Source organism: Manacus candei, unplaced genomic scaffold (genome assembly GCF_025592945.1).
Source record: "Manacus candei isolate 608988 ecotype Guabito, Panama unplaced genomic scaffold, ASM2559294v1 h1tg000005l, whole genome shotgun sequence".
NCBI lineage: Eukaryota > Metazoa > Chordata > Aves > Passeriformes > Pipridae > Manacus > Manacus candei.
The window spans coordinates 21,854,534-21,878,884 of NW_026138053.1; the positions used below are offsets into that span (position 1 = coordinate 21,854,534).

The window sequence follows — 24,351 nt, forward strand, 5'->3', positions numbered from 1 at the left end:
ACAATGAGTTTTTATTAATATATAATCTGTTTTGAAGGGTGGAACTCTAGCCATAAGTATTTCACCTTTCTTAAAGTTTTTCTTGTACCCTGCCATTAGCTAAAAATCCTTGAGCTAAAATAATCTGCTGTGTTTGTTTTTTTACCTTTTACCTTATATTGGTATAAGGTAATATATTATTGATATATATATAGAGATATATATTATTGATATCTTTCAAAGTATTAAAACATAACACCTTCTCCTCAAGTGGAAGAAAACATTAGATGTGAATTCACCACAAACTTCTGTTGCCATTGATTAAGTGAACATCTTCTGCAACAGCGAAAAATACACTTCAACATCCCCTTGTAACCTCTGGTGCAATGATTTAACCTCTGGTATATGTTCTTACCTCATAGGTTCTGTCCAAACTGCAAACTTTCAGTGAAATTAGGGTTAGACTTTCAACACTAGTAAAAGAGGCACTTTCAAGGGCACTTTCTAGGACTTTCACTCACCTCTTCTGTCACCTCTTCCAATTTTTTCAATTTTTTTAACAGGTTTTAAAGGTGTTCACTGTGAAGAAGATATTGATGAGTGTCTAAGTAATCCCTGTGTGAACAATGGAGAGTGTCTTGATAAAGTCAACCGCTTCCAGTGTGTCTGTCCTCCTGGTGAGTTCTTACTTCTGGAAGCTTTTCCTGCTTCACCCTACCAAGAACTGCACAGATGTTTTAAGTGATATGTTTCTTGTGAGGTTCTGTTGTCTTAGGGCACCAGTATCTGTTTGAATGAGTGAGTTGCAATGGCTAGTAAATAAGAATAGTGATGTATTGGTTGCAATAATATTGTGTCTGTAATTGGGTTAAGTGTTGAGAAATATACAGTTGGACACTCATCTAAACGAGTAGTTCGCAACATGAACTTCTGTTGTTGTGGAAACAGTAGTGAGATTCTCAACACATTTTAAGGATTAGACCCTCTGCATGCTTTTTGTCTTCTGAGATTTTTAGGCAGAAACCAGTTTTGCATCGCTATGGTTTATGCTGCTTGCATGAGGAGGGAATGGATTGGGCTCCACTAGAAAAGGAAAAATGATGAACTGAGGGATGCATGTTGGCTGTAGGGTGAACATCACTTGTTTTCTTGATGGCTTACAAAAAGTTTTAAGTTCAGAATATATATGACAAAAGCCTATTCTGTATCCCTTCTTATTGGCTAATGATGTTCTGGGTCCTCCTTTGGTTCCTTCCTCCAAGAAGCATTCCTGAAGGTTTTAATTTTTTTCTTGAAGTGCCTAAGGGTCTGCATCATCTGACATAACCTGTTGATACTTTGTTAACTAATTCAAGAAGTGTATTGAAAGTCCCAGTGCTATATCGTATCACATTCCATACAGATGTGGTAATTCTGGTCTGAAGGCTCTAGTGATGTATGCGCTGTTGTTTTATTTTTAGCTGCTTGCTTTGATTACTTGAAGGTTTTTTATTGGTGGGCTCTCAGTTTTACAGGCAGGGCATGCTGTCCAGTGGTGGACACCACTTGTGCTCCATCTGCTTTATTTCTGTTTGACTTGGCTGTCTCAGTTTGCAAGATGGGGCTCCTTTGACCTGGGGGACAGAAACTACAGTTTGGCTGGTGGTTTGGATGAGGAACCAATCCACCAGGGCGTGGTGTGTGTGCTTAATGATGCAATTGAATTTAGATTTGCTGAGCTTATGTTTGAGTGGTTTTAAGGATTAGCTAACAAATAATTCCTGACGGTGCAGTTGTCTAGATGAACTCCTTCAAATGACTTCCTGGATTTTCATCTTCTTTTCTGCCTTTCAGGATTCAGTGGTGCCGTGTGTCAGATTGATATAGATGATTGCTCCAGCACGCCGTGTCTCAATGGAGCCAAATGTATCGACCATCCCAATGGCTACGAGTGCCAGTGTGCCACAGGTTAGTCTTGTGTTCAGAGCCCCTGGACTGGAGATCGCACGTAACCTAAATACATAAAGGAGTGGCCCAAGTGTCAGCACTTTTTCTTTCTTTCTCTGAAATACTGGTTGTTTGTTTGAAGCCTTGTCTACTCCTTTGCACAGAGAAAAGTATTTAAGTACAGGAAGCTTTTTACTTGTGATAGTTAAGTTCTCAATCAGTGAGAGTTCTGGCCTCCCTCTTTCAGCCTCATCTTTTGCTTCCCAGAAGATGACAACTTCTTCTGTATTTACTGTGGAATCCACATAAAGAGAAGCAGTGCTGTGAAGCCTTTTATTTGTTGTTTACCTTTCTTTCTTCCAAGTCAGATTATATAGTATACAGTTGAAGAACAAGAGACGGACAGAGCAGTGCTACTGTGTATTCTGACTTCTCTTACATCAGGTTATTTTATGTCAGAGGAGTAAGATTGAAACGCAGTAGCAGTTGTGACCACTGGAAGAAATACCACACAGTAGCTGCCTACCAGAGTGTAGCTAAAATGATTTGTCAAGTATCACACAGAAGTTTTGATAGAGCTGCAGATGGAACTCAGGTGGGGTTTTTTGAATGCCTTACAGCCTGGTTAATTACATATTTAGCAGCGTCAGGTTTAATGATAGGATTTTCTTATCTTTAGACCTCCAGGGGTGATGTAGATATATTTTTATCTTAATTTTTACATCTGGTCAGATGAGAGGGTTCAGAGCTGTTATACTCTAGTTCTCAGTAAGGAACTACTTTTGGTTGCCTTTAATGGTGCCTGATACACTGCTTGTGCTTCAAATGCCTTGGCTTTAGCTCTTCCATTAGGGAAGAAGCTGAACAATTCATGGAGCTACCTTTGTCCCAGAAATGTGCTGTTAGGTTGGCTGGATTTATGTGCAATTTTTCTCATTTTGAATCATTCCAATAATCAAACTGTTAAGGTGAATTTGACTTCATTAATCTATTCTGCCCTGTACAGCATGTAGCAGAGATTAGCCTAAAAATAGCCTGTCTTTTCACACACACACTCTCCACCATTCCCAAATGTCTGAGGAAGCATTGAATTTGTTGAAAGAAGGAGAATGCAATAGTTCAGGAAAGGAATAATTATTGTGGTCAGAATTTTTCCTTTTGATTACTGCATGTGACAGACTAAGCTGACACTTGCAAGCAGAAGGAAAAGCTCAAATCTTCACCAAACTTGGAAACTATCTTAAAAATTCTTTCTCAAGCTGTTGTGTGGTCTGGTTGCTTATCAGAGTGCAGAGCTTATCAGGCCTAGGAGGGTTTTGGGTCGTGTAATGGTGGACAATGTGGAGAGATGTACCTTGAAAAGCAGGTTCTGAATTTGGCAGTAGAACTGCTTAAACCACCTCAGTACCGAAATTCTAGATTTTCCAGATGAGGAGGGAAGACAACTGCTTCCATGAAGGCAAATGAGGTATGGAGTATTTTCAAGGAACAGGCTGAAAGCAACCAAATGTATGTTACTGAAGCAGCACCACTTAGTGAAATCCTTGGTTAAATCTTTGACTGAAAATGGAAGAGGGACTCTGTACTAGGGCTTTTTTCCATCCTATATGAGGGATTCTTATGTTCTATATTCAAGTGGATTTTCCTAGTCTAAGTCTTGTCTGCAAAGAGGGAAATCTTAGTAAGGTGTGCTCAGTTAAGAGATCCAGAAATATATCTGATCTATAAGTGGTTCAGTTGAGCTACAATAGGAGACAAGGTAATAATTTTTGAACAAATGTATGCTAAGTATTATATTTAATATTGACAGCCTTCTATAAGACTGAAATGCGGAATTCATCATTGGGGCAGGTCAGTTACTGGAAAATAATGTTTGAGTATGTTCTTGCTCTATTAATCTCATAATATGAGTGATATGTGTTCCCTGAATGGTAATCGCCAGCTGCCGACGTGATTGAAAACTGCAAAATGTTTGGCCAAATGCTGTACAGATAGCTCTATTTACTGCTTGCTTTTTGTCTTTTCTTTCCCTTCTGGCATTATTCCACTTCTCCTTCCCAGTGGTAGATCATGGCTTTTCTTTTCTTGAGTTGTCTTAGGTCTTTCCTCTTTTATTTGTCTCTGCCCTCTTTTTTTTTTTTTTCCCTGCCACCGTTTGTCCCCTTATCGGTTTGTTTTTCTTCCTTCCCTAACATCTTTTTATATCCATCTCTCTAACTAGCCTCCCTTCCCTCTCCCCACCTACTTCCACACCCATTCATCCATGCATACGTTCGCAGAACTTGGAAATGTTAGCCGTCACCTGGTATGTTTGACCACAGAAATAACCTCAAACCTGTATGAAAAATGGGGAGCCTGTTATCCACTTATAATACTCAGGTGAGAATCACTCTTCAGCTGTTGAAATTCCCTGCAGCTTGGTTTGTATCAGTCTCCAATCAGTGTCTTGAAATTTGAAGTTCTACCTTCCAAATCTTCAGCTGCTGGAAGAGATAGCGTGAGCTGTTGGTCCAAAACCTCAGCTCTGAAAACCATTTATTTTAAATTGTCCCTGCTCCATTATGGAAGACAGGGCTCTTGAGAGAGTTGTTTGCTGCTCTTACCTTCCTGAGCTGTTGTTCTAGCCCTGTTTGTGAATAGATTCTGTCCTTCTTTGTTGCTCAGGATGTTTCCCAGCTGAAGCAGAATGAAACAGGCCAAATTGCTGCTTGTTTCATTGCTCCTAACTGAGGAGGTTGCATGCAGACCTTAATAAATTTGCAGTTGGTGCTTGATTGCAGTTACTGAAAGGTTTCCCAATGAGATGGAAAAGAAAATTTTTAATAAGCAGAACTGCAGAAGCTTTGACATGAGCCAAGGGAGTTCCCTTTGGAAGGCTTCAGCAGCATTTTCATTCTAACAAGGTCAACCTCCCTCTATCCCCCTGTTATTGTGTAGAGGAAATAATGACAGGAGCCTGCCTTGAGACAGTTTATACTGATCTAGTAAATACTCAGGTTTACATGTTTCCTCTGATGGCTACTATTCCAAATAAACTGAAGGTGACCTCTTCCAATGCCAGGGTTCTCCATACATGGTGTTGTTCTGTAATGCTGTGAACAGTGGAGAGTGTTGTTTTCCAGGGCTGGAAATGCAGTTGAGGTGCCCAGTCACCCTTTGTGCTCTCTGCCACTTTGCTGATTCTTGATATGATTCTTTCTATATCTGCATTATATTCACTGCAGCATCATACCAGTTAACTTCTGACTTACTCCCGTTCGTCGTTTTTCCTTAGGTTTTACTGGCCTTCTGTGCGAGGAGAATATCAACAACTGTGATCCCGATCCTTGCCACCATGGGGAATGCCAAGACGGAATTGATTCATACACATGTGTGTGCAATCCTGGCTACATGGGTGCCATATGCAGTGAGCAGATAGATGAGTGCCACAGCAATCCTTGCCTCCACCAAGGGCGCTGCATCGATCTGGTGAATGGCTACCAGTGCAACTGCTTGCTGGGCACTTCAGGTACATAAATGCACGAATGTGAGGGGTGGATTCTAACAGAAATCAAGCATTTAATCATTTCTTATATGTGCTCCGGTGTGTGCTAAATTTGCAGACAGAGATAAGCTTATGGTATGAGAGTGTCATTTTCATGTTACTTTTCCTTGCTGAATTTTGGCGTGTTTGTGTGGGTCGCCTGACCCTCACTGGTACTGCAACTGGCCTTGAGGAATTCACTTCCTCTTTATTCCAAAAATTCAAGCGTGCAATAAAAACAGACACAGTGTTCAAAATGGTTCATTCCTTTGTTTAAACATTTAGTACAAATTCAGGTAGATAGTCAATCAGTATCCAGTGACTCAGGTGACGCTCCTTGGTGTTGCAGTACTTCTGCATCATCACCTGTTTAAGTTGCCCCAGTGCATGTGTAACTTCAAGCAGTTGGGATTCTTAATTTGGCTTTTTCTGGGAAATAGTTTCATTACCTTCTTTGTAAGATTTGGCCTCCTTATTCCTCGAACTTTTTTTTCCCCTAGGAGTAAACTGTGAAAATAACTTTGATGACTGTGCAAGTAACCCATGCATCCATGGGGACTGTATTGATGGCATTAATCGCTACAACTGTGCCTGCAAACCTGGATTTACAGGTAAATTCAGCTACCCAATAGCTTTGAATTGTTTTGAAGATAGTTATCCGAGTAGCCAGGGAAGCTGTTCTTTGCATACTGACTGCAAGGTTTTCAGTTAGTATCTCGATAAGTCCTTCTAATCTTTGAATCTCAGTGTCTTACATTACAGCAAGTTCTACCAAGCAGAAAAACAGCCTAATCTGTGCTGTGAAATGCCATTCTTGTTAGGTAATTACGTCCAATTCATGGTTCTTGGTTTTATAACAAATAAACCCATGTGACTTTGGTTTATTATTTACAGCATCTTTCCAGAGACAGAGAGATTGTGGACAATATAGAGAGGTGTTTGATTAGACACTACCTTGGGCTTTGACCATGAACTATATTTCTCTTTTTGTGAAATCAAAGCATTAACTCAGTGTTCTATTGAGCTGCTCTCCACTCTGAAGTCTCCAGATGAATAACCTGATTTTTTTCAGTACTTCGCTTTCATTGCGTGATCTGTTCTGTTTCCTTTTTAAAGTATGAAATTTATCTGATGCGGTAAAAGCAGGGTTGAGAAAAGAAGCAGTTAGGCATTTTTGGATCCATGCTTAAAACTGTAAGTCTACATCAGGACTATTTCTGACAACTGAAGCACATCTCAGCACTTTGGGTTTTGAGCCATGTAGGGTAATATGCTTATGAAGTAATTGTTGTAAGGCGGTTGGTACTGTTTATAACAGTTTTCTCATCACGTTTGTTACTGTTTATTACTGAATGATTCTAATTAGAATAGGTCTGAAATACATTAGAAATAGCACTAAAACATTTCATGTGTCTTGTGCTTTTCCCTTGGCGTCTTTCTAAACTTCTGACGCTCCTTCCTTCCTTCCTTCCTTTGGCTTTGGCATGGTGGTACTCTTTAGTCCCCAGAACAGGAAGAATTCATGCCTTTCACTCTTCTTTGCTGATGGCATACTATATTTGTTATCCTGCTGGACTTCTTACTGTTATGCTGTTAAAAGGATTCAGTAAAATGATGAATTGGCATATTCCAGTGTTTAAAGAGCTGGCTCGTGTGGGGTCTCGTTACTTTGTCCTTTCCTTACGTTAAAAATACTTTCAACTTACCGCAACATTCGCTTTGTTTAGCTTTCCAGCTTCACAAGACCTTTTGGTCACTACTTCAAGGATCTTGCAGTCGTAATCAGAGGCAGGCAAAACAGGAAATGGTGTTTTTCAGAGCCCCTTTTGCTCAATAAACCACAAGAAGTGTATTTGCTGCAGACAGTTTGGCAGTATTGGTTGTTCAAAGGGTAGTTACTTCAAAGCAGAAGAGCAGAGCTATGACAAGTGGAGCTCAAGAGGTTTGTTGCAAGCATGATGCAGTTGAGTGATTTTTTGCTTTCCTAATCAATATTAACCAATGATTTTTAGTGGAATTCTGTTGAGGTTCTTGAATGGTTTGTAAATACTTGTGGAGTGTAAGTGCTGTTTTCCAGGCACAGAAAAGTGCTGCATCTTTCAGAAATGCTTCTCTTGGCTTGAGTTAAAGCACGGAGGCATGCAAGCTCTGTCCTGCTGCATTTGCTTCACTGAGCTGTGTTCTTGCAGATATGCAAAGCAAATACTTAGTAAGTATTGGGTTTTTTTTTTTTCCTAGGCCCACGTTGTAACGTGGACATCGATGAGTGCACATCCAGCCCTTGTCATAACGGTGGAACGTGTATAAATGAAGTGAATGGCTTTAGGTGTGTGTGTCCTGAAGGTTACCACCACCCCCACTGCCAGTCACAGGCAGATGGATGTCTGAGCAACCCCTGTGTGCATGGCAACTGCACACATATTGCTACTGGGTAAGTACTCATTAAACTTATCTGCTGCCTTCTGTATTGATTATTTCTTGCTTTGCCCAGAGTTTCGTCTTGACTTGAGGTTTCTGATTTTTCGTAGATTAGAATCTGTATTTATCTGCTGCCCATGACATAATCACAGTAAGGTGTAGACCTTCAGTCACCAGCTGCAGTCTGGTGTTTCAACATGGGTTCTTCTGTCCTGTCTTGTATTCTTTGCTGTTTGTAGTGCAGGGTGGACTGCCACCATCTAAAGGGTGGGTTTCATGATTCAAATGAGTGGAGTGAATGCAACTGAAATAAAGAAATGGTTCAAATTAAATACTGGGAAGCAGCAGCTATCCTATCAAACCCTAAAACATTGATCATGGAGACTCTCTTTGTTGGCTAGTGCTGTTCTTGCTATTCAAATACTTTATTAAGGAACAAGCTGACAACTTTTGCACTGGGAGATAGAGCAATATTTGACTCAGGACAGTTTGTCCAAGGCTGAGATTTTGTCAGCTTTACTCTTTACTCAGCTTTGCTCAGCTTTACTTCTGTTGCGTGCCTGGAAGAAGAAAGAAGAGCTCTCTCTGGCTATTTTGATAGCAGTAGTTGCTTCTGAATCTTCCCATCCAGGAAGACCAAATGTTGATTTCAGGAGACCTAAATCAGGCCTCTTTTTGGTAATGCTAAGTCTGGGAGCACAGGACCTGTGGAGACAACAGTTTTGGGGAGGTTTTGTTTGTGAAAGTTCTCAACTATACATGGAGTATCTGTGTGTCCCAAATATGTGTTGTGTCCCGGGAAGTGTTGTCAGCACTTGGGCAAGGAAGTGATTTACCACTGTGGGTAGGTCTGTAGGGGAAGATTCAGCACTTTCCTGGGAGCTGGCAGGAAAGCTACCTTTATTGCTAATTCAGCCTCTGTGTAAGTTTGGGAAACAAATGTTTTGGTTCATCTTGTCTGTCATCTGTCACATTTATGCTCATGTACACCTCACACTGTGTGCCAGATAAAAGAAGTCATGTTTGCAGGACAGGGAGAGAGGGCAGTGTGTGTTGTATGGCCTGAGTCCAGGGTGATTCACCAAGTCCTTGGTTCTACGTCACATGGGTGGAGAGTGCTCTACTTCAGATTTTGAAACGTGATGGAGAAGATTGCTCCTGCTCCCAGCCAGCTGTTGTATTAAATCAGTCTAGTTATCTTTGGAACCTATTGTTCCCCTCCACTTTTTGTTTTAATCTTTTCTGTTTTCTGTCTTTGTTTGAATATGTTGAGATGGTCTTATCAAAGCAGAAACATATTGCTGGTTGACTGAGCACTTTGTGAAAACTGTAATGGAGGGAAGTGTGGTTTTAAGGGAGGGTTTATTTTCTGTATTTTCAAAACTGTACAGCTGGAGTAAGCAATCCAAATGTAACTTAGGGGTCTTCTGCTTTTCTCTCCAAAACTAATCTGCTGGAGAAACTGGTAGTTTCTGAAATAACTGGAGTTATTTCAGAATGCTCTAAAATTACTGCTGTTTTGCCTTTCAAGGTACAAGTGTGTCTGCGACCCAGGCTGGATAGGAGATTACTGTTCCACAGAAGGGAATGAATGTAAATCAAACCCATGCCAGAATGGAGGAACTTGTGAAGATCTGTTGAATGGATACAGATGTAGCTGCAGGAAAGGCTTCAAAGGTGAAAATTCAAAGAAAACTTTGTTATCTTTTTCCTTGTCACTTCATTGCACCCTTAATGTAATTGCTTTTTATTAAACTTCATGGAAATAGGAATCAAGATGGGAAATGCTGTGGCTTTATGAAGTTAAGTTAGTCAGTTCATATAGACATGATACAGTAGTAAAAAACTTGGTAAGATCATATTTAAGCCTTGTTTGGACTCATTAAGAAATGTTCTGTTGGAAGCTTAGCTTAATTTTCTTTGCAAATTATGAAAATTATATAAATTCCCTGAGAATTGGAGGGGCATTAAACTCAAAGTTACCATGTCTGCTGGCTGCACTGAGCCCATGAGGAGTGCTCTGCTCTCCTTTTCCTTCTGCTGAGATTTTTCAAATGTGGCAATGCTGGCAAAATGTCCACTGCTGTGTGGGATAAACGTGTAAGTTACAATCTCTTTGTTCATTCTTCCAAGAAGCGCCAAGCTCTTAGCAGCATACTCTTCTGTTTTTTCCCCTTCTGCTCTCCAGGTGTGAACTGCCAGGTGGTGGTTTCTCCTTGTTCCCCTGATCCTTGTGAGAACTCAGGAATTTGCCAAGAATCTCCTGACTCTGAAGGCTACACCTGCCAGTGTGCCCCTGGCTGGGAAGGTAACATGGATGGGGGAACATGCTGTACTTGGAGTTGCTGAGCAGTGTTGGCATTGAGCCTCGTGATCGTTGCCTTATGTCTTACTTCTGGGCTCTCCGTGTTTCAGGGGAGAGATGTACGGTGGATATTGATGAATGTCTCTCCAAGCCCTGCAAAAATCATGCTCTGTGCCATAATATTCAAGGCAGTTACCTGTGTGAATGTCGGCCTGGCTTCACTGGAGGAGACTGTGACAGTAATGTCGATGACTGCCTTTCAAGTGAGTATCAGCAGATTGCTCTGTGTTGTCCAGTTTTTCCTGGAAGTAATTTTGCTGTCATTTTAAAAACTGCTGTTTGACAGATACTGAAAGGTCTTTTATAATCTCTTGCCAAAAGGAAAAAAACCCCAAACCTCAGCTTTGTAAGACTTGCATGTTTGAGGCAGTCAAAATCCATCACATTCAGCTGCTAGAAATGGACTACAGCGATACAACTGATAGCAGTTGTTGTTCCCAGATTCTTAACTTGAAAAGGTCCTTAGAGTTTTACATACTTTAATGAGAAGCGCTGTTAAATGAAGAATTATATTTGCCTGAAATTTTAATACATCAAGTTGAAGTATCACTGCAGGGCTTACCTATATTTCTACGTTAAGCTTGATTGAGGTGTGGTGGGAACCTGGGGTACAGCAGTCTTTCCTGAAGTGTCTCTGTCTGACATTAATAATCTTGAAAGAGCGGGTCCTGTTGCAGTTCCATATTTGAAAACAAATTAAGCAGCAGGAAGATATCAGTTGCAGGAGAGTAGCCCATACACTGGTGAGTACTGAAATGGGTTAAATTGCAAGAAAACAAGTGTTCATCTCATGCCCTTAACACTGCTGTTTACAAGAGAAACCAAATACATAGTAGCTTCTTTTTCTTGCTGGGCATATTCTATATCATCCTCAGATAAAATCAAAGAGAAGTGTCATGTGTTTAAAAGTTCATCTGTTACTATTTGAAAAATGCTTTATCAAACCTTGGGGGAGTTCGTGACATTGTAATTTTTTGGTGGGCTGGCTCTTTAAAAAAACCCAACCAAACTAAACAAACAAAAACCCCCAAACAACCACCCAAACCCAAAAAACCGCTATTTTTTACTAGATTAGCTTAAAACCAAACTGAAGTCTTAGAGACTTTAGGTATGAATTTGGCAAACTGTGTTTTGCATTGAAAAAGAAATGTAAATTTGTGACTGCTGTAGAGAAGGATCCAAACCAGTCTATTAGCAAAAGTTACCGTGGGAGCCCCCAGAGCAGCACTGCTGAAAGATCTTCTAAGACATCTGGCTCAGCCTCAGCTTTTGATTCCTTTTTTCTGAGCAAACAGGTACAGTACAAAAAATGTCATGGTGCCATGACCCAGGGCTTTGCTTACTGAAGCCAACAAAATTATTGCCTGTCCTGTTAGTTTTCATGTGGGTGTCTGAAGATAAGAACGTTTTCAAAGTGTTCATCTTTCTCTCTCGAACAGCTGGGCCATCTCTCTCTACTCCTAAGTGTTCTGAGAGCTGTGAGATTCACCCCGTGCTGTCTGTTAGGCAGCACACCCATGAGGCTGAAGAAGCATTTCAAATTACTGCCACAGCTGATTTCATTTAGCATAACAAAAACCTTCCACGCCTTGAGCCAAATGTCTTTAATCTATGAAGCAAACAAACGCTCCAAAATCAGGAACTTATTGAAAAGTTGATACCCGAGTCTTCTTCTGTCAGTAAATGTGTGGCACAGAGAATTAATGCACAGCTTTTTGGCTTCACTCATACATGGGTGACTGCCACAGACACAACATTTTATAGCTGCCAGGGGTCTCACTTTGAATGTGCTTTTTCTCTGCAGTAGTCAAATGACCTTTAAATGGATGCAGGTGTGTCTCATAACACAAATTTTTATCATGTGAGCGTATTTCTCAGACAATAAATGAGCTTTCACATTTCTTTTCTTCATTTCCCAGTGAACAAAATAATCTTGTACTTATGTTAAACTGCAGATTTTTGGTGGAGTCTATTTGCATTTTCAACTTCATATTTTAGTAGTACTTAAAAATAATCATAAATTCAAAATAAGGCTCAGTAATCTATTTTTCATCCCCCCTCCTGACTCTGTTTTTCCTCCCCCCTCCCGGTTTCCCTCTCTGCCTTCATATACTAGGCTTTGGTCTGTGGAATGCAGAGTAGAAAAGGAATCTGGCTTCAGGAATGTGGGTCTTAAATCCAAAAGTGGAAGGAGCAAAGCAGGAAGAAATTACTGAATGGCAGAAATCTTTCAGGCAAATCGGTCCTTGTGGAAGTAGAAGGAATACAGTAGTAGGGGGTGGCTTAAGACCTAGAAGTGGTGGCATGCAAGTAGCAAGAGTATGGTAGGAATAAAGAAAATGTCAAGAAATGCAGAGGTGAGGGGAATCCAAGCTTTCCTGCCAGCCTTTCCCCAGTCAGTCTTTGATACTGGGAAAAATGTTAAGTGCTCAGTCATGTATAATTGCTCATATATATGCTAATGTACACTTACACATTGGATTTGACTGGACTGTTTTCATGCAAAAAATTAAGCACACAAGTTCTCTCGTGTGTTGAGCAGTGTCTGGAAAAGAGACAATGTGCTAAGTTCTCTTATGAATAAAACTTGGTAAGGAAGAAGAAACAGTTGCTGTGCTGTTTTTATTGTCTTAATCAGTAGGCATCTGTCAAAAAAGCAGAGTTTTGAATTTTAAACTGAGAGACTTTGGGTCTGGTTTCGTTGGTTTTGGTTGAACAAATTGCAGCAGAGAAACCTTCAGCCCCTGAAGCTTGGCCTTGATCCATACCTTCTTGTGAATTCATTATTGATAATGCTTTGCAGTTATATATTCCATAAAGTGGCTCAGAAAAACTTGTCAGTAGTCTGTCACACCCTGGCATCTGTGATTTTTTTTTTTTTTTTTTTTTTTTGTTAGAAGCAACTACTCTAGATCTGGCCTTTCACTGTTACCCACTTTAACACTCACTGTGATGCTTCTATCTTAGATCCCTGCCAAAACGGAGCTTCGTGTGTGGATGGGATAAACTCCTTCTCGTGCATCTGCCTACCTGGATTTCATGGAGATAAATGTCAAACAGACACCAATGAATGTCTGAGTGAGCCGTGCAGGAACGGGGGCACGTGCACCCACTACGTCAACAGCTACACCTGCAAGTGTCCCCCTGGGTTTGAGGGAACCAACTGCGAGAACAACATCGACGAGTGCACTGAGAGGTGAGGGGACCTCACGGTGCTGCAGGGCCAGGGAGCTGCACACTGTGTGCTCACACCTTGAAGCCAGTCCTACTCAGAAGCAGTTCTTAACAATGAGGATCTGTTTTCCTGCCCCTGTTCACAGACACGGTTGTGATTCATGCAAGGAAAGCTTGTTTAGCTGAAACACAGTTGCCCATCAGATTTGATCTTCAGTTTCTTCTAATGTTGTTCTAGTTAGAAGCTTAGTTCCATTATAGGACAAATATGATATGTTTAAGCAAAGTTAAAAAACAGGTTAGGTGCTAGCTTATTACAATATAAATAATTTATATTTCTATAATAATTTATATTTTTATAGGGGAGGGGAAATAATTGATTGGTTATGAATGGTTACTGTGTTGAGAAATACAAAAGCTACAAAAGTGGAACTGATGGCCAACTCTTAGAAAGACAGGAAAAATAAATTAGTCCTAAATTGAGTTATTGACAACAAATACTATGAAGAAGAAACCAGGAGAAACACTAAATCCACAAATTCTACACTGGAAGGATTTAATCATCAGAGATCTTTTAATGCTCACAAACTGGATGTGGTTTAGCAGCGATGAGATAAAACCTGAGGTCATTCTAAAAGGGGAGGTGTGGAAGTGAGCTAAAAAGCTCAGCAGCTGGTCCTTATATAAATGGTTCATGTGGTAGTTTCAAAAGCTCTTTGAGAGTTAACCCTGAGATTCCATCATCTGCCTCCATACTTACTTTAAGCTTTGTTAGGATTGATGTAAGTAACTTCAGATTCTCAAATGGAAACAATTTCTAATAAAGCTTGAAATAGTTAAAAAAGATAATTAAAAAGTAGTCTGTTCTAGTCTAGTTACCAGAGACAAATTGCCTAAATGCAAAGCTCTTGGTATTCTCATGTATTTTCTGCATACCTAGAAAAGATCTTTCTTATCTTTTATAAAACTGCATTTGTGGGAGAGGAAGTATTTTAATATCTTTTTCTTAAGACCAGGATTGTGTCACTGATGAGGGTGTGTTTAATTTGCACAACAGTTGTTTAATCGAGTGAGGTATGCTGGGTGTTTTAGCAGAACGCCTGGCTCTTCCTTGAGGTTCATCCTGTTCTTGTTTTTTGTTATCAGTCAGGACAGAAACCAGTCTTGCAGGTATGAATTAAGGATGTAGCAATTTTCAACGCTCTGCCAAGCTAAACCAGTCACACCTTCTCAACCAAAATTACTGGGCTATACTTAAGAGCGCCGCGGTGGTTGGCTAATTTGAATTTGGTTCAAATAGTTCTTCCGTGTCCTGTGTGAGAAGCTGCCTGTGAGAGAGTGCCACCTCCTTTTGGAGACACGTACCTGGTTTCAGTGAAACACAAAGTGATTGACAGTTCCTCTGTCTTCCTTGCTTTGGCATGAATGTAAACAGCAGTTTGTGCTCCCTGTAAAGCAGAATTCAGCCTGTAAGACAAAGGAAGTCAGAATTTAGATACTTAAAGCTTGCACTCTTGCACTGGGAGTTCAAGGAGATGAGTCAGTGGCTTCCCTGGTGGAAATACCCTTTGACAGTGCACAAAGCAGATAACAAGCATGAATTTGGTTTGGGTACTTTATCAAACTGATTATCTTGAGTCTGATCTAGGGTTATACTCAGAGGAGCAGGAGTTTCTTTGGAAGGAAAATGGAGTCAACTTTGCATGAGGCATCACTACTCCTAACTTTCCCAGTCACTTCTCCCTAGGACACCTAATCTGGCAGAATTTATGATTAGAGGGGAGGGGGATAATTCCTTTGATCTGAAATCTGCCAAAGCATGTATGAGTAGTTTTACAAACCAGGACTTAAGGTTCTCATGAGAAGAAGAGGAAGGGATTTAGCAATACCAATACTTTCACATAATTTCAATAAAGAACATGCTTGTGTTTTGCATGTTGTACAAACTTTTTCCTTGAGAAAACATACCTCTAACTCCTTTGAAGCTTTTAAAAAGGGCCAATTGTTTTGTTTCTCATAATTTGTAATACAATTGTAATTTGTAATAAAATTTATCAGTTGAGCAAGCCACACTCAGTACTGTTTGTGGTCACATTGAAGCTGGGAAGATTTCATTAAATGAGTTGCATCCATCACTAATGGCTCAGTAAAACCCTGCTTTACTTTCTTTGCCTGCTGAGATAAAAGACGTTGAGCTGGAGTCTCCTTGGATTGCTGTTATCTGATTTATGCTTCTTCAGAAGAAACTTAGCAGCGGTCAGAACATCCTGTTATCTCTTTTTCTCTCTTATTTCACTCATGTTTATGGCTGTGAGCTAATTGCATTTTGTCTCAGCTACCCATTCTTCCCCCTCTCTTGCAGCTCCTGTTTCAATGGAGGCACTTGTGTGGACGGAATCAATTCCTTCACCTGCCAGTGTCCGGTGGGGTTCACGGGGCCCTTCTGCCTCACGGAAATCAATGAGTGTGATTCCCATCCTTGCCTGAACAGGGGCACTTGCGTGGACAGCCTGGGCACGTACCGATGTATATGTCCCTTGGGTTACACTGGCAAGAACTGCAAGGTGGGTGACGTTTTGCTGCCTGTCTTGCACTGTTGTTTGAGCTGTCCAACAAAAGAAGTGACGGGGATAGATCTGAGGTATGAAACAAGGTAGAGATCTTGTTCTCTCTGTTCTGGTAAGAGGTGCTTGGCCCATGAGTTGCCCCTGTTCGAAACTGGAAATTGTAGAATGGGTTGGAAGGGACCTCAAAGGTCATCTGATTCCAACCCTGCTACCACGTGTGCCCGTTCACAAGGAGGATCAAAATGTTTGGTTATTTACGAGGACAGGTATCACTGGAACTTTCTAGATTAGTTTTCTTCTTAAATGGAAAGCAGCTTTTAGCTTTGCAAATGGTTGCATTTCATTTGAAGCATAAAATTGTCCTGATTGAAGACAAGAGCCATGCATTTTAAAAAAACCACCAAACAAGCACAAAACAAAAAGCAGACTATCAGTCTGATTAGCAGGACTCTAATTTAACTGGTTCATTTTTTATAGGGAGATGTAGTTAATCAGGGTTGATTGTACATTAATTTTTTTTTTTCATAAGCCAGAAAATGTTTTGGGGCAGTAAATGACATGATTGTCCTGTTCACAGCCTCACTAAAAATCTCTACCCTTACTTGCACACTGAAGTTCAGGCAATTTACTGTTTTCCACAGTTGAGCATGGGAGCTGCAAACCCTGTATACTGTAAATGACTGACTAGTACCTATTAAAAACTCTAAACTTGGCGTATCACAGTGGAAACAGAATGATGTTTCTCAAATCAGAGTTCTTTCTTTAGTTTCTATTCTTATCAAAACAGCAAGAATGATTTGAGACTATTTCTACTTTTGGAACAGTAAACACTATATTGGCTTCCTTCACCAGCAGTCTTAAGTGCTGCCATTTAAAAAAGAATTGGTGAATTTCTTAAACTACTGGAAAACACGACAATTTTGTAAGAATTTTGCAACTCTCTTTTGTGCCAACAAGTCTTTGTAAAGCAGTGAGTGTTGGAAAGAAGCATTTTAGTGGCAGTGGGGGGAGGTGCTTTTCCAGAAGTATGTTGCTAGACATTAAATTGTCAGGTCTGCTTCTAGGTATTGCTAATGGAGGAAGTGAATGCAAAGTAATGAAGTGATATAAAAAAGCAACCCCTCTGCTACCCTAATTATGCATTCCAGGCACACCACTTAAACCTCATTGGGAGAATTAGCATTGAGAGTGATCCTGAAGTACTGTGAAGTTCAGTAGTTCCTCTTCTGTTATGTTTGCTTTGTTTTTACTTGAGAAAAGGATTAATGTTCCTGTCCCCAAATTAAATCGTGGATTCTCAGAAAGTCTGCTTTATGTTCGGAGAAGCTTGATCATAATGTATTACTCATTTTATACAAGGAATCAGAACTTTCTGAATTTATAAGTACTACTCAAAGCTCTATTGCAGAGATTTATAGATTACAGCTACACAGTAGTTCTTGTCTTAGTGGTAAACTGGCTTGACCTAATTAGCAAAGCTAAATAAGCAGCGCAAAATCAGACAAAGATTCAAAGTTTTAGAATTTGCATGTAAAACAGTCAGCTACTCATTACAAATGCAGAGGCTCAGTGTTTTTTCTTCTTCACGCTCAACTACATGTGATAAAACTTAATTCCAAGTTTCTTTTTGGTTGCCTGTGAAAGCACAGATTTTTTTACTTTAATCTTTGTGAGGAGACAGTTTGCATCTGAAAAGCAGAACTTTCTGCAATTGAAATTGCATTTTACAGCCAAAATTCAGTACTACCCACTTAAAAACCCTCATCCTTCCCTCAAGTCAGCTTGCAGTGAATCAAATAGCTGTATTAATTTGAAGATGAAGTGCTTAAGAAGGAAATTATGGTTAGTGACTGGTTTATATTACATCAGATAGCGTTATTTTGGGTCTTTACTCCACTTTCATATGATGATTTAATGAGTTCTAGGCTCTTTGTTTGGAAACCTGTTATTTATACAAGGAATCAAGAAAAGCAGTAGACTTTAGCCCATCTTCAGTTCATAAAACTGTTGTGGGGTTTCAGCTGAATCCCAGAAGACAGAAAAATTCAGACCATACTAGAGCAAATGAGGCCAAAAGCAGGTATGGTGAGCTCATGGTAAAAAGGAAGAGCAAAGACGAAAATGTGGAACACATCTGTCATCCTCAAAAGGCAGTGAAGATAGGAAGAGTTTGGGAAAAGAAGAGACACCTGTTACTCTTGGTAGCTGGAAGCCTCCTGCTAATGTGGAACTAGAGGCCTAGTCTGAGATAAAACTGAATTTTCTCAAACCCAGCCAGCCCAGGATCCATCTCCATAGGAAGGTGTGAGGATCAGCTTACTCTTGAAATAATGTTACCATCTGGGGTTTACTCCTGCGTGCATTTGCACTTTCCTGTGGGTGTGAGATTGCTAGTGAAGCACCTGGCTTAGACTTGGGAAGTACTGTCCCGTTCTTTCCAGTGCCACGTGGAACCAGTATTGCAGACCTTCCTTCCTTTCTGTCTTGAACTTTTTCTCTGAGTAGTGTTTCCTCCTGTGCCACGTGTCATGTGTTTTGTTTTTTTTTCTTTGCAGACACTTATGGATCTGTGCAGCAAGTCTCCCTGTAAGAACAAAGGCACGTGTGTCCAGACTCTGGCCCAGACTCGCTGTGTCTGTCCGTCTGGCTGGACTGGCGCTTACTGCGATGTGCCCAATGTCTCGTGTCAGGTGGCAGCTTCACAAAGAGGTAAATGAGCATCCTCTGTGCTTTAATTGAAAACATTTCTCCCTGCATCGTTAAATCTGCACCTCCTTCCCCCCTACACCTGTGGACAGACACAGCATGAACTGGAAATCCCAGAGAGCTTTGTCTCTAGGTGGTTGATCACAGTCACTTCTAAAGTAAAATACTCTCAGCAAGGTTGTGTTTGTTACACCTTGTAACTCATGATCTGTGTAGGTATTTTTGTGGAAAACACTGGCTTCCAAGTGTACTGTTTAGCTGTATAGGTTATACCATGCTCCCCAAAGTAGTAAATTTCTGCTTTAGGTGATGTGCATATGAAAGATTTGGTTAAAGTGAATTTTGTCCAGGAACGTGGCTTGTAGCCCAGGCAGATGGACAGTGTCATGCCATTTTTTGTCCAGGAAATCCAAACAAGTAGATTCAGTGTCAAAGGAGAAGGGTGTCAGCCTCCCGTACCTTTTGCAGACATTCTAAGTACAAACATTGAACCTTTGTATAGGAGCAGTAGTGCTTCAGATGCATATCCACCAGCCAGTGATAAAAGAATACATCAATACAAATACTTCATGCCAGTGTTGGTGCCCATGATCCGATGAGGACAGAGCAGTGACTTCACTTGGAAGCCAATTTTGGTTCTGATCCACTATAATTTAAAGAGTAACTCTCCAATTTTTAAGGTTCAACTTTTCAGTTTGTTAGGTCTAGCCGTATTCATTCTTGGCTGAGCTACCAGCACTGGCAGCAAGTGTGTGTTTTATGTGTTTGCTCACTTTATTTAACTTCGTTTCAGGAGTCCCAGTGGACCAGTTGTGCCAGCACTCTGGTCATTGCCTCAATGTTGGAAACACACACCACTGTCAGTGCCAGGTGGGTTACACGGGCAGCTACTGTGAAGTGCAGCTGGATGAGTGTGACTCCAGCCCCTGCCAGAATGGAGCTACCTGCCGGGATCACCTGGGTGGATACCAGTGTGAGGTAAGGCATGGTGGTTTAGTAGGAAGAGGTCTGAATGTTTAGGGCATTGTAATGCAAGGGAATCGAAAGAAATCAGAAGCACATGCAAGTGGTAGAATAGCTTCCAAAGAGGGGATGGAGGCAACTTGCACTTGGAAGAAATTTTTAATTTGACTGTAGCAGAAGCAGTGCTCCTGAGGTTTTTAAGAGTGAAATAAGAGATATGATTATAAGGAGCTGTGGTTGCTGGGCATTTGAACTCTTCATCTCATTGGAGGTGGAGTTCTTACCTGGAAAGACTTTTTGCCTGAGTTGTAGTTTATATTAAAATACATGTAAAATGCATTAAAGGAATATTCTATGGATGGGCAAAGTATCCCTTGCCTCTCAGGGTGGGAAGTGCCTTCCACTGCTTTCTGTTTCTTACAGCTAATGCAGAGAGCAGTGTAGGCCATGAGATTATGGAATATTAACCTTCCCAAGCCTTTCAGAATGGTAGAACACCTTGGAAGCTCGTGCCCAGAGGGAAAGGATGAGTTTTATGTAAACCTTAAACCAAAACTACTAAGACAATCTCAGTGCTAAAGGGTATCAGGATTTGATTGCTCTGTTTTGCAGCAAAGCCACTCGAATTCAAACATGCAGAGTGCTGTTGAGTGTCACATGGCCGAGTTGTGTGCTTAAGCTGCTGGCTGTGCAGCCCTTCAGATCACTTGCAGTTGTTTAGCTACAAAGGCAGTCCTAATCTATCCCATTGAGGGCTCATTTTGTCTGTGTTAGCCTTTCTCAGATGTCTACTAATATATCTTTTAGGAGATTATTCACACTTATTTCTATACTGGCAGTGTGTGGCTGGATACCAGGGTGTCAACTGCGAATATGAAGTGGATGAGTGCCAGTTTCAGCCCTGCCAGAACGGAGGGACATGTATCGACCTTGTCAATCATTTCAAGTGCTCCTGTCCACCAGGAACTCGAGGTATGAAGCTCAGCAATTAAGTGAATATCACAAGAGTGAATTTTCCTTTCTGGCCACTGGTTTCGTGACACAGAGTCTAAAGGGAATGCATTATGTTCTTTGAAGAATGTTCCCAAAGTACACCGAATCCCTTGAGATACATATTTTCTCTTTAAAAATAAATGCTGCTTTTTCCCCCTTTTTTTTTCTTTTAAAGGAATAGGTCATGGCAGTGTCCTTTGGGAATGTATGATCCATCTTTGGCAATGGGGATGGACGAGATTACCATTAAGGTCTCTTCCAACCCTGTCTGTTTTGATATAGTAAATCCAAGGTTTCTTTTTTTGCTAAGAAATAGACAGGAAATTTGCTTAGTTCTCTCGTAATTTCCAGTGTCCTTTACTTTTTTAAATTTTTGCCCTGTATTGTCCTCTCTCTTGGAGTCTTTTGTGGAAAAGAAGTTCAGTGCCTCTAGGCTACCTTAAGCTATTTCAGCAAATTTGAGCTCTTTCGTTAAAAGCTACTTTAAAAATAAAAAAAAAGTAGTCCACAGTCCTATATTGGTAATTTTCAGGAAGTAAGATTCCACAACCTGGTTAATGTTGTGTTTCTTGAAACCTAACCTTTCACTTCCATGTTATATCTGACCTGATGTCCCTGACTTTTACCTTTGAAAATATTCAGGATTGCACGTTTTAACCCACTGGTAAATGCTTTCTAACTTGACTTTTTTCCTTAGGTTTACTTTTCAAGTCAGTTAAAAATTTTACATATCTCTGAACTTACTCTTTCTTTCTGAAGTGTGTCATCTCAATGTAGGCAAAATCTTAAGCTGTGTGTCAGAACTTGATTGTTAAAGTAAATATAAGTAAAATTATAAAACCTAATATATTTGCCTCCTGCGCACGCATATTACTGGTTCATTCACTTTAGTGTGACTGTCAGCACATCTCCCAGTCTGGATGAGTGTTTATTTCATTGTAAATCATTACATTAGCAATTCTTTATATATTGTTCTTAATTTTATTCTTCAGTTTAAAAAAAAAAAAAAGAAAAAAAACCAAAAATCGAGCTACTTATGTCGCTACATCGAAGTTTGTATGTATGTACTGTTATCTGCATTGCCTGAATTTCTGTGTTGTACTAAATCCCTCACCCTCCTTTGAGAGGTTCTGAGTGTACTATTTTTAATCTTTCAACCTTTATTTGTTGAGATTAATTAATTACTTTTTGGATGTGACAGTTTTTTCCAGTAAGTGAAAGGAACTGGAGGAGATTGATACATTTACTTAGGATAGTAAGACTTAGCTTTTGTCCCTGGCCTAGTTCAAAATTAACACCTTACTGCTGCCAGTATAAGCATCCTCCATATTTAGGTGAATGATTTTTACTTACTCTGGTTGAATCAACAGTATTAACAGACAAAAGTACTTGCTCAGCTTACCCTCTCTGTCCCTTTGTATCTGTTACACTGTGCAGTGAAGGCAAAACCAGCACCAGACCTTTTCTTTTGAAAGGGAACCCTGTAGGGAGGAGAAACTGCCCTCCCTAGCCAGTGGTGAGGGTCTACTGTAGGTCCCCAGAATCCAAACTGCAGGAATCAGTGTTTTTTTGTAGGTTTGCTGCTGCTTGTTTTAATGCTGTTGCTACAAACGCTCTTTGCCCAGTTTCAGGGTTACCTGAAGTTAAGTGCCTGGTGGCAGCTCACAGCCTTTCAAGGACAGCACAGGGCTTTTGGGCTGTGCTCAGTCACAGGGCTAAATTGAGTGCATCTTTTTTGGGTTTGATTTGGTTTTGTGTTTTTAATTAGACCCTTAAATTAATTCAAGTATGAAAGCTGCTAAATACCAGTATGGCCTAGCATTGAGGACAGCCTGGATCTAAAACACATGCTCCCTAGGCCTGATCTGAGGCTGTCTGTCTGCAGAGGGTCTGCAATGCATTAAGATGGGATCTTTATCTGTTTGTTTCAGGGACTGTTTGTGACATGGTCTTGAAACTTGACGAGCAGTGTAGGAAAGGAGGCCATGGCACTGTATCCTCAAATTGTCCCTCTTTACTGTCCTGACAGGCCGTTTCTGTGAGGAGAATGTGGATGACTGCATTTCAGACTCAGGAGTACCCCGCTGCTTCAATGGAGGGCAGTGCATTGACCAGATCGGGAGCTACAGCTGCCTTTGTCCCCAAGGCTTTGCAGGCGAGCGATGCGAGGGAGATATCAACGAGTGCCTCTCTAATCCCTGTAACCCTCGTGGAAGTCTGGACTGTGTCCAGCTGACAAATGATTATAGGTGCATCTGTCGTAGTGCTTTTACGGGTGAGTAGTCATAAACATGCTATCAATTTCGTTGTAGTATCTTGAAAAATGATAATTCTTTCCCTCTCTGGCAGTAGTGTTATCTAGTCATTTCCCTTTACAGTATCTTTTGTTTCCCTACACCATGCTTCAGTTTTTAAACCAGTCTTTGTTTTAAAACTTCTAAGAAATTTGGCTTCCAGAGCTGTCTCAGACAAAGGAATCTCCTGAGACACTTGGCTGCCAGAATTTTTTTTTCTGTGGTACTTTTCTCTCCTTCATAGTTTCACATTTCTAGTATTGGAAGTGTAACTGTTCATGTGTCACCTCCTCCATGGCTTTTCCTTTTGCAAAGCAGCATATGGTTTTTCTCTATAAATCAGTGTCATGGTATCCATAATTAGCTTTTGGCCTCCTTTTCTATTCCTCGCCCCCTTTTCTTCTTTACATTGCTGATGTGGTCAGGATGGAATACTCTGCATAGACAGGCGGGACATTCCTAGCTTAGTGATCCTTCCACAATCCAACTTTGAGTCACAACTTTGCAAGAATTTCACACTGTGCAGACTTATGTCTCACTCTCTCTAGATCTCTTCTTTGTTAGTATTGCTGCTGTTCTGCTTTCTGCCTCCCACTGGGCTTAAGTTTGTTCTAATAGTCTCCAGATGTGTCTTAACTTTCAGCTTTCCATTTTCTATGTCAGTTTAACTTCCTATGTATTCAGTTTTCCTCCATTAAAACCTTTCACTTTCCCTGCTTACCAGTGACCTCTGCATGCTTTACCTTATTTTTTCTTAAAATTTAAAGATGCTGTGATTTTCCACTAAATTTGTGAGCTTCAGATGTAAAGAAATCAGAAAGACATACATTTGAAGAATTCATGTAGTAGTTTTTGAAAGCATTACCTAGACTGACAAAACAAGTTCCTAAAAGTGCAGTGTGTGAGAGGAGTGGTACTGGTGGGACTCTGATGCAGGTCATCAGATAGGATTATATTTAAGCCTGTCTGTTAAGCTTGCTTCTATTAATTATGCCTCATGTTGCTTCTGGCTCTCATGGAAGGGTTGCTGGAACTTGTGGTGTGGGGAATGCAGACCTGCTGCACCCCAGGAGGAGCAAGGAGAGCTGCTATGTCTCAGACATGAAATCTGTCTGGAAATGTTAGGCACAGAGGGGGAGCATGCTTCCTCCTCTAGCTGTCTGTCCTCTGCACATTCCACATTGACCCTTCTGCCTGGGAGGGGATGGGCAGCTTTGCTGTGGTTTATGACTGAGGATGCCAGGACTCTGTGGGCCATCCTGCCCTGTCTGCTGCTGTCTGCAAGCAGCCTTGGCTGCACATGTCTGGAGACTTCTATTAATGTTTTCCTTGGGGGTCCAAGTCATACTTAGGTCATCCTCATTTTTAAAACTCTGTTGTCAGAGTTTGACTGTGGAAGCTGCTGCAAAGCTGGTCAGTGCAGTAAGACCTCCATCTGGCTGA

General features: G+C 40.7%; 2 protein-coding genes across 2 annotated transcripts in view; one reads left to right on the forward strand and one right to left on the reverse strand.

The window, feature by feature from the left end:
- Window positions 1-10,569, reverse strand: part of MTA1 (metastasis associated 1) — a 229,881-nt gene extending 219,312 nt beyond the window's left edge. Inside the window, exon 1 of the mRNA XM_051805107.1 lies at window positions 10,565-10,569. The gene's annotated coding sequence lies outside the window, so the exon portion shown is untranslated. The remainder of the gene's footprint in view (window positions 1-10,564) is intronic.
- Window positions 1-24,351, forward strand: part of NOTCH2 (notch receptor 2) — an 85,464-nt gene that overhangs the window by 44,854 nt on the left and 16,259 nt on the right. The window contains exons 9-22 of the mRNA XM_051804988.1: window positions 543-656; window positions 1,813-1,926; window positions 5,180-5,413; window positions 5,929-6,039; window positions 7,667-7,859; window positions 9,378-9,523; window positions 10,035-10,154; window positions 10,262-10,414; window positions 13,179-13,407; window positions 15,748-15,949; window positions 18,508-18,661; window positions 19,452-19,636; window positions 20,461-20,593; window positions 22,644-22,889. Of these exons, the coding sequence (XP_051660948.1) occupies window positions 543-656; window positions 1,813-1,926; window positions 5,180-5,413; window positions 5,929-6,039; window positions 7,667-7,859; window positions 9,378-9,523; window positions 10,035-10,154; window positions 10,262-10,414; window positions 13,179-13,407; window positions 15,748-15,949; window positions 18,508-18,661; window positions 19,452-19,636; window positions 20,461-20,593; window positions 22,644-22,889 (2,334 nt within the window). The remainder of the gene's footprint in view (window positions 1-542; window positions 657-1,812; window positions 1,927-5,179; window positions 5,414-5,928; window positions 6,040-7,666; window positions 7,860-9,377; window positions 9,524-10,034; window positions 10,155-10,261; window positions 10,415-13,178; window positions 13,408-15,747; window positions 15,950-18,507; window positions 18,662-19,451; window positions 19,637-20,460; window positions 20,594-22,643; window positions 22,890-24,351) is intronic.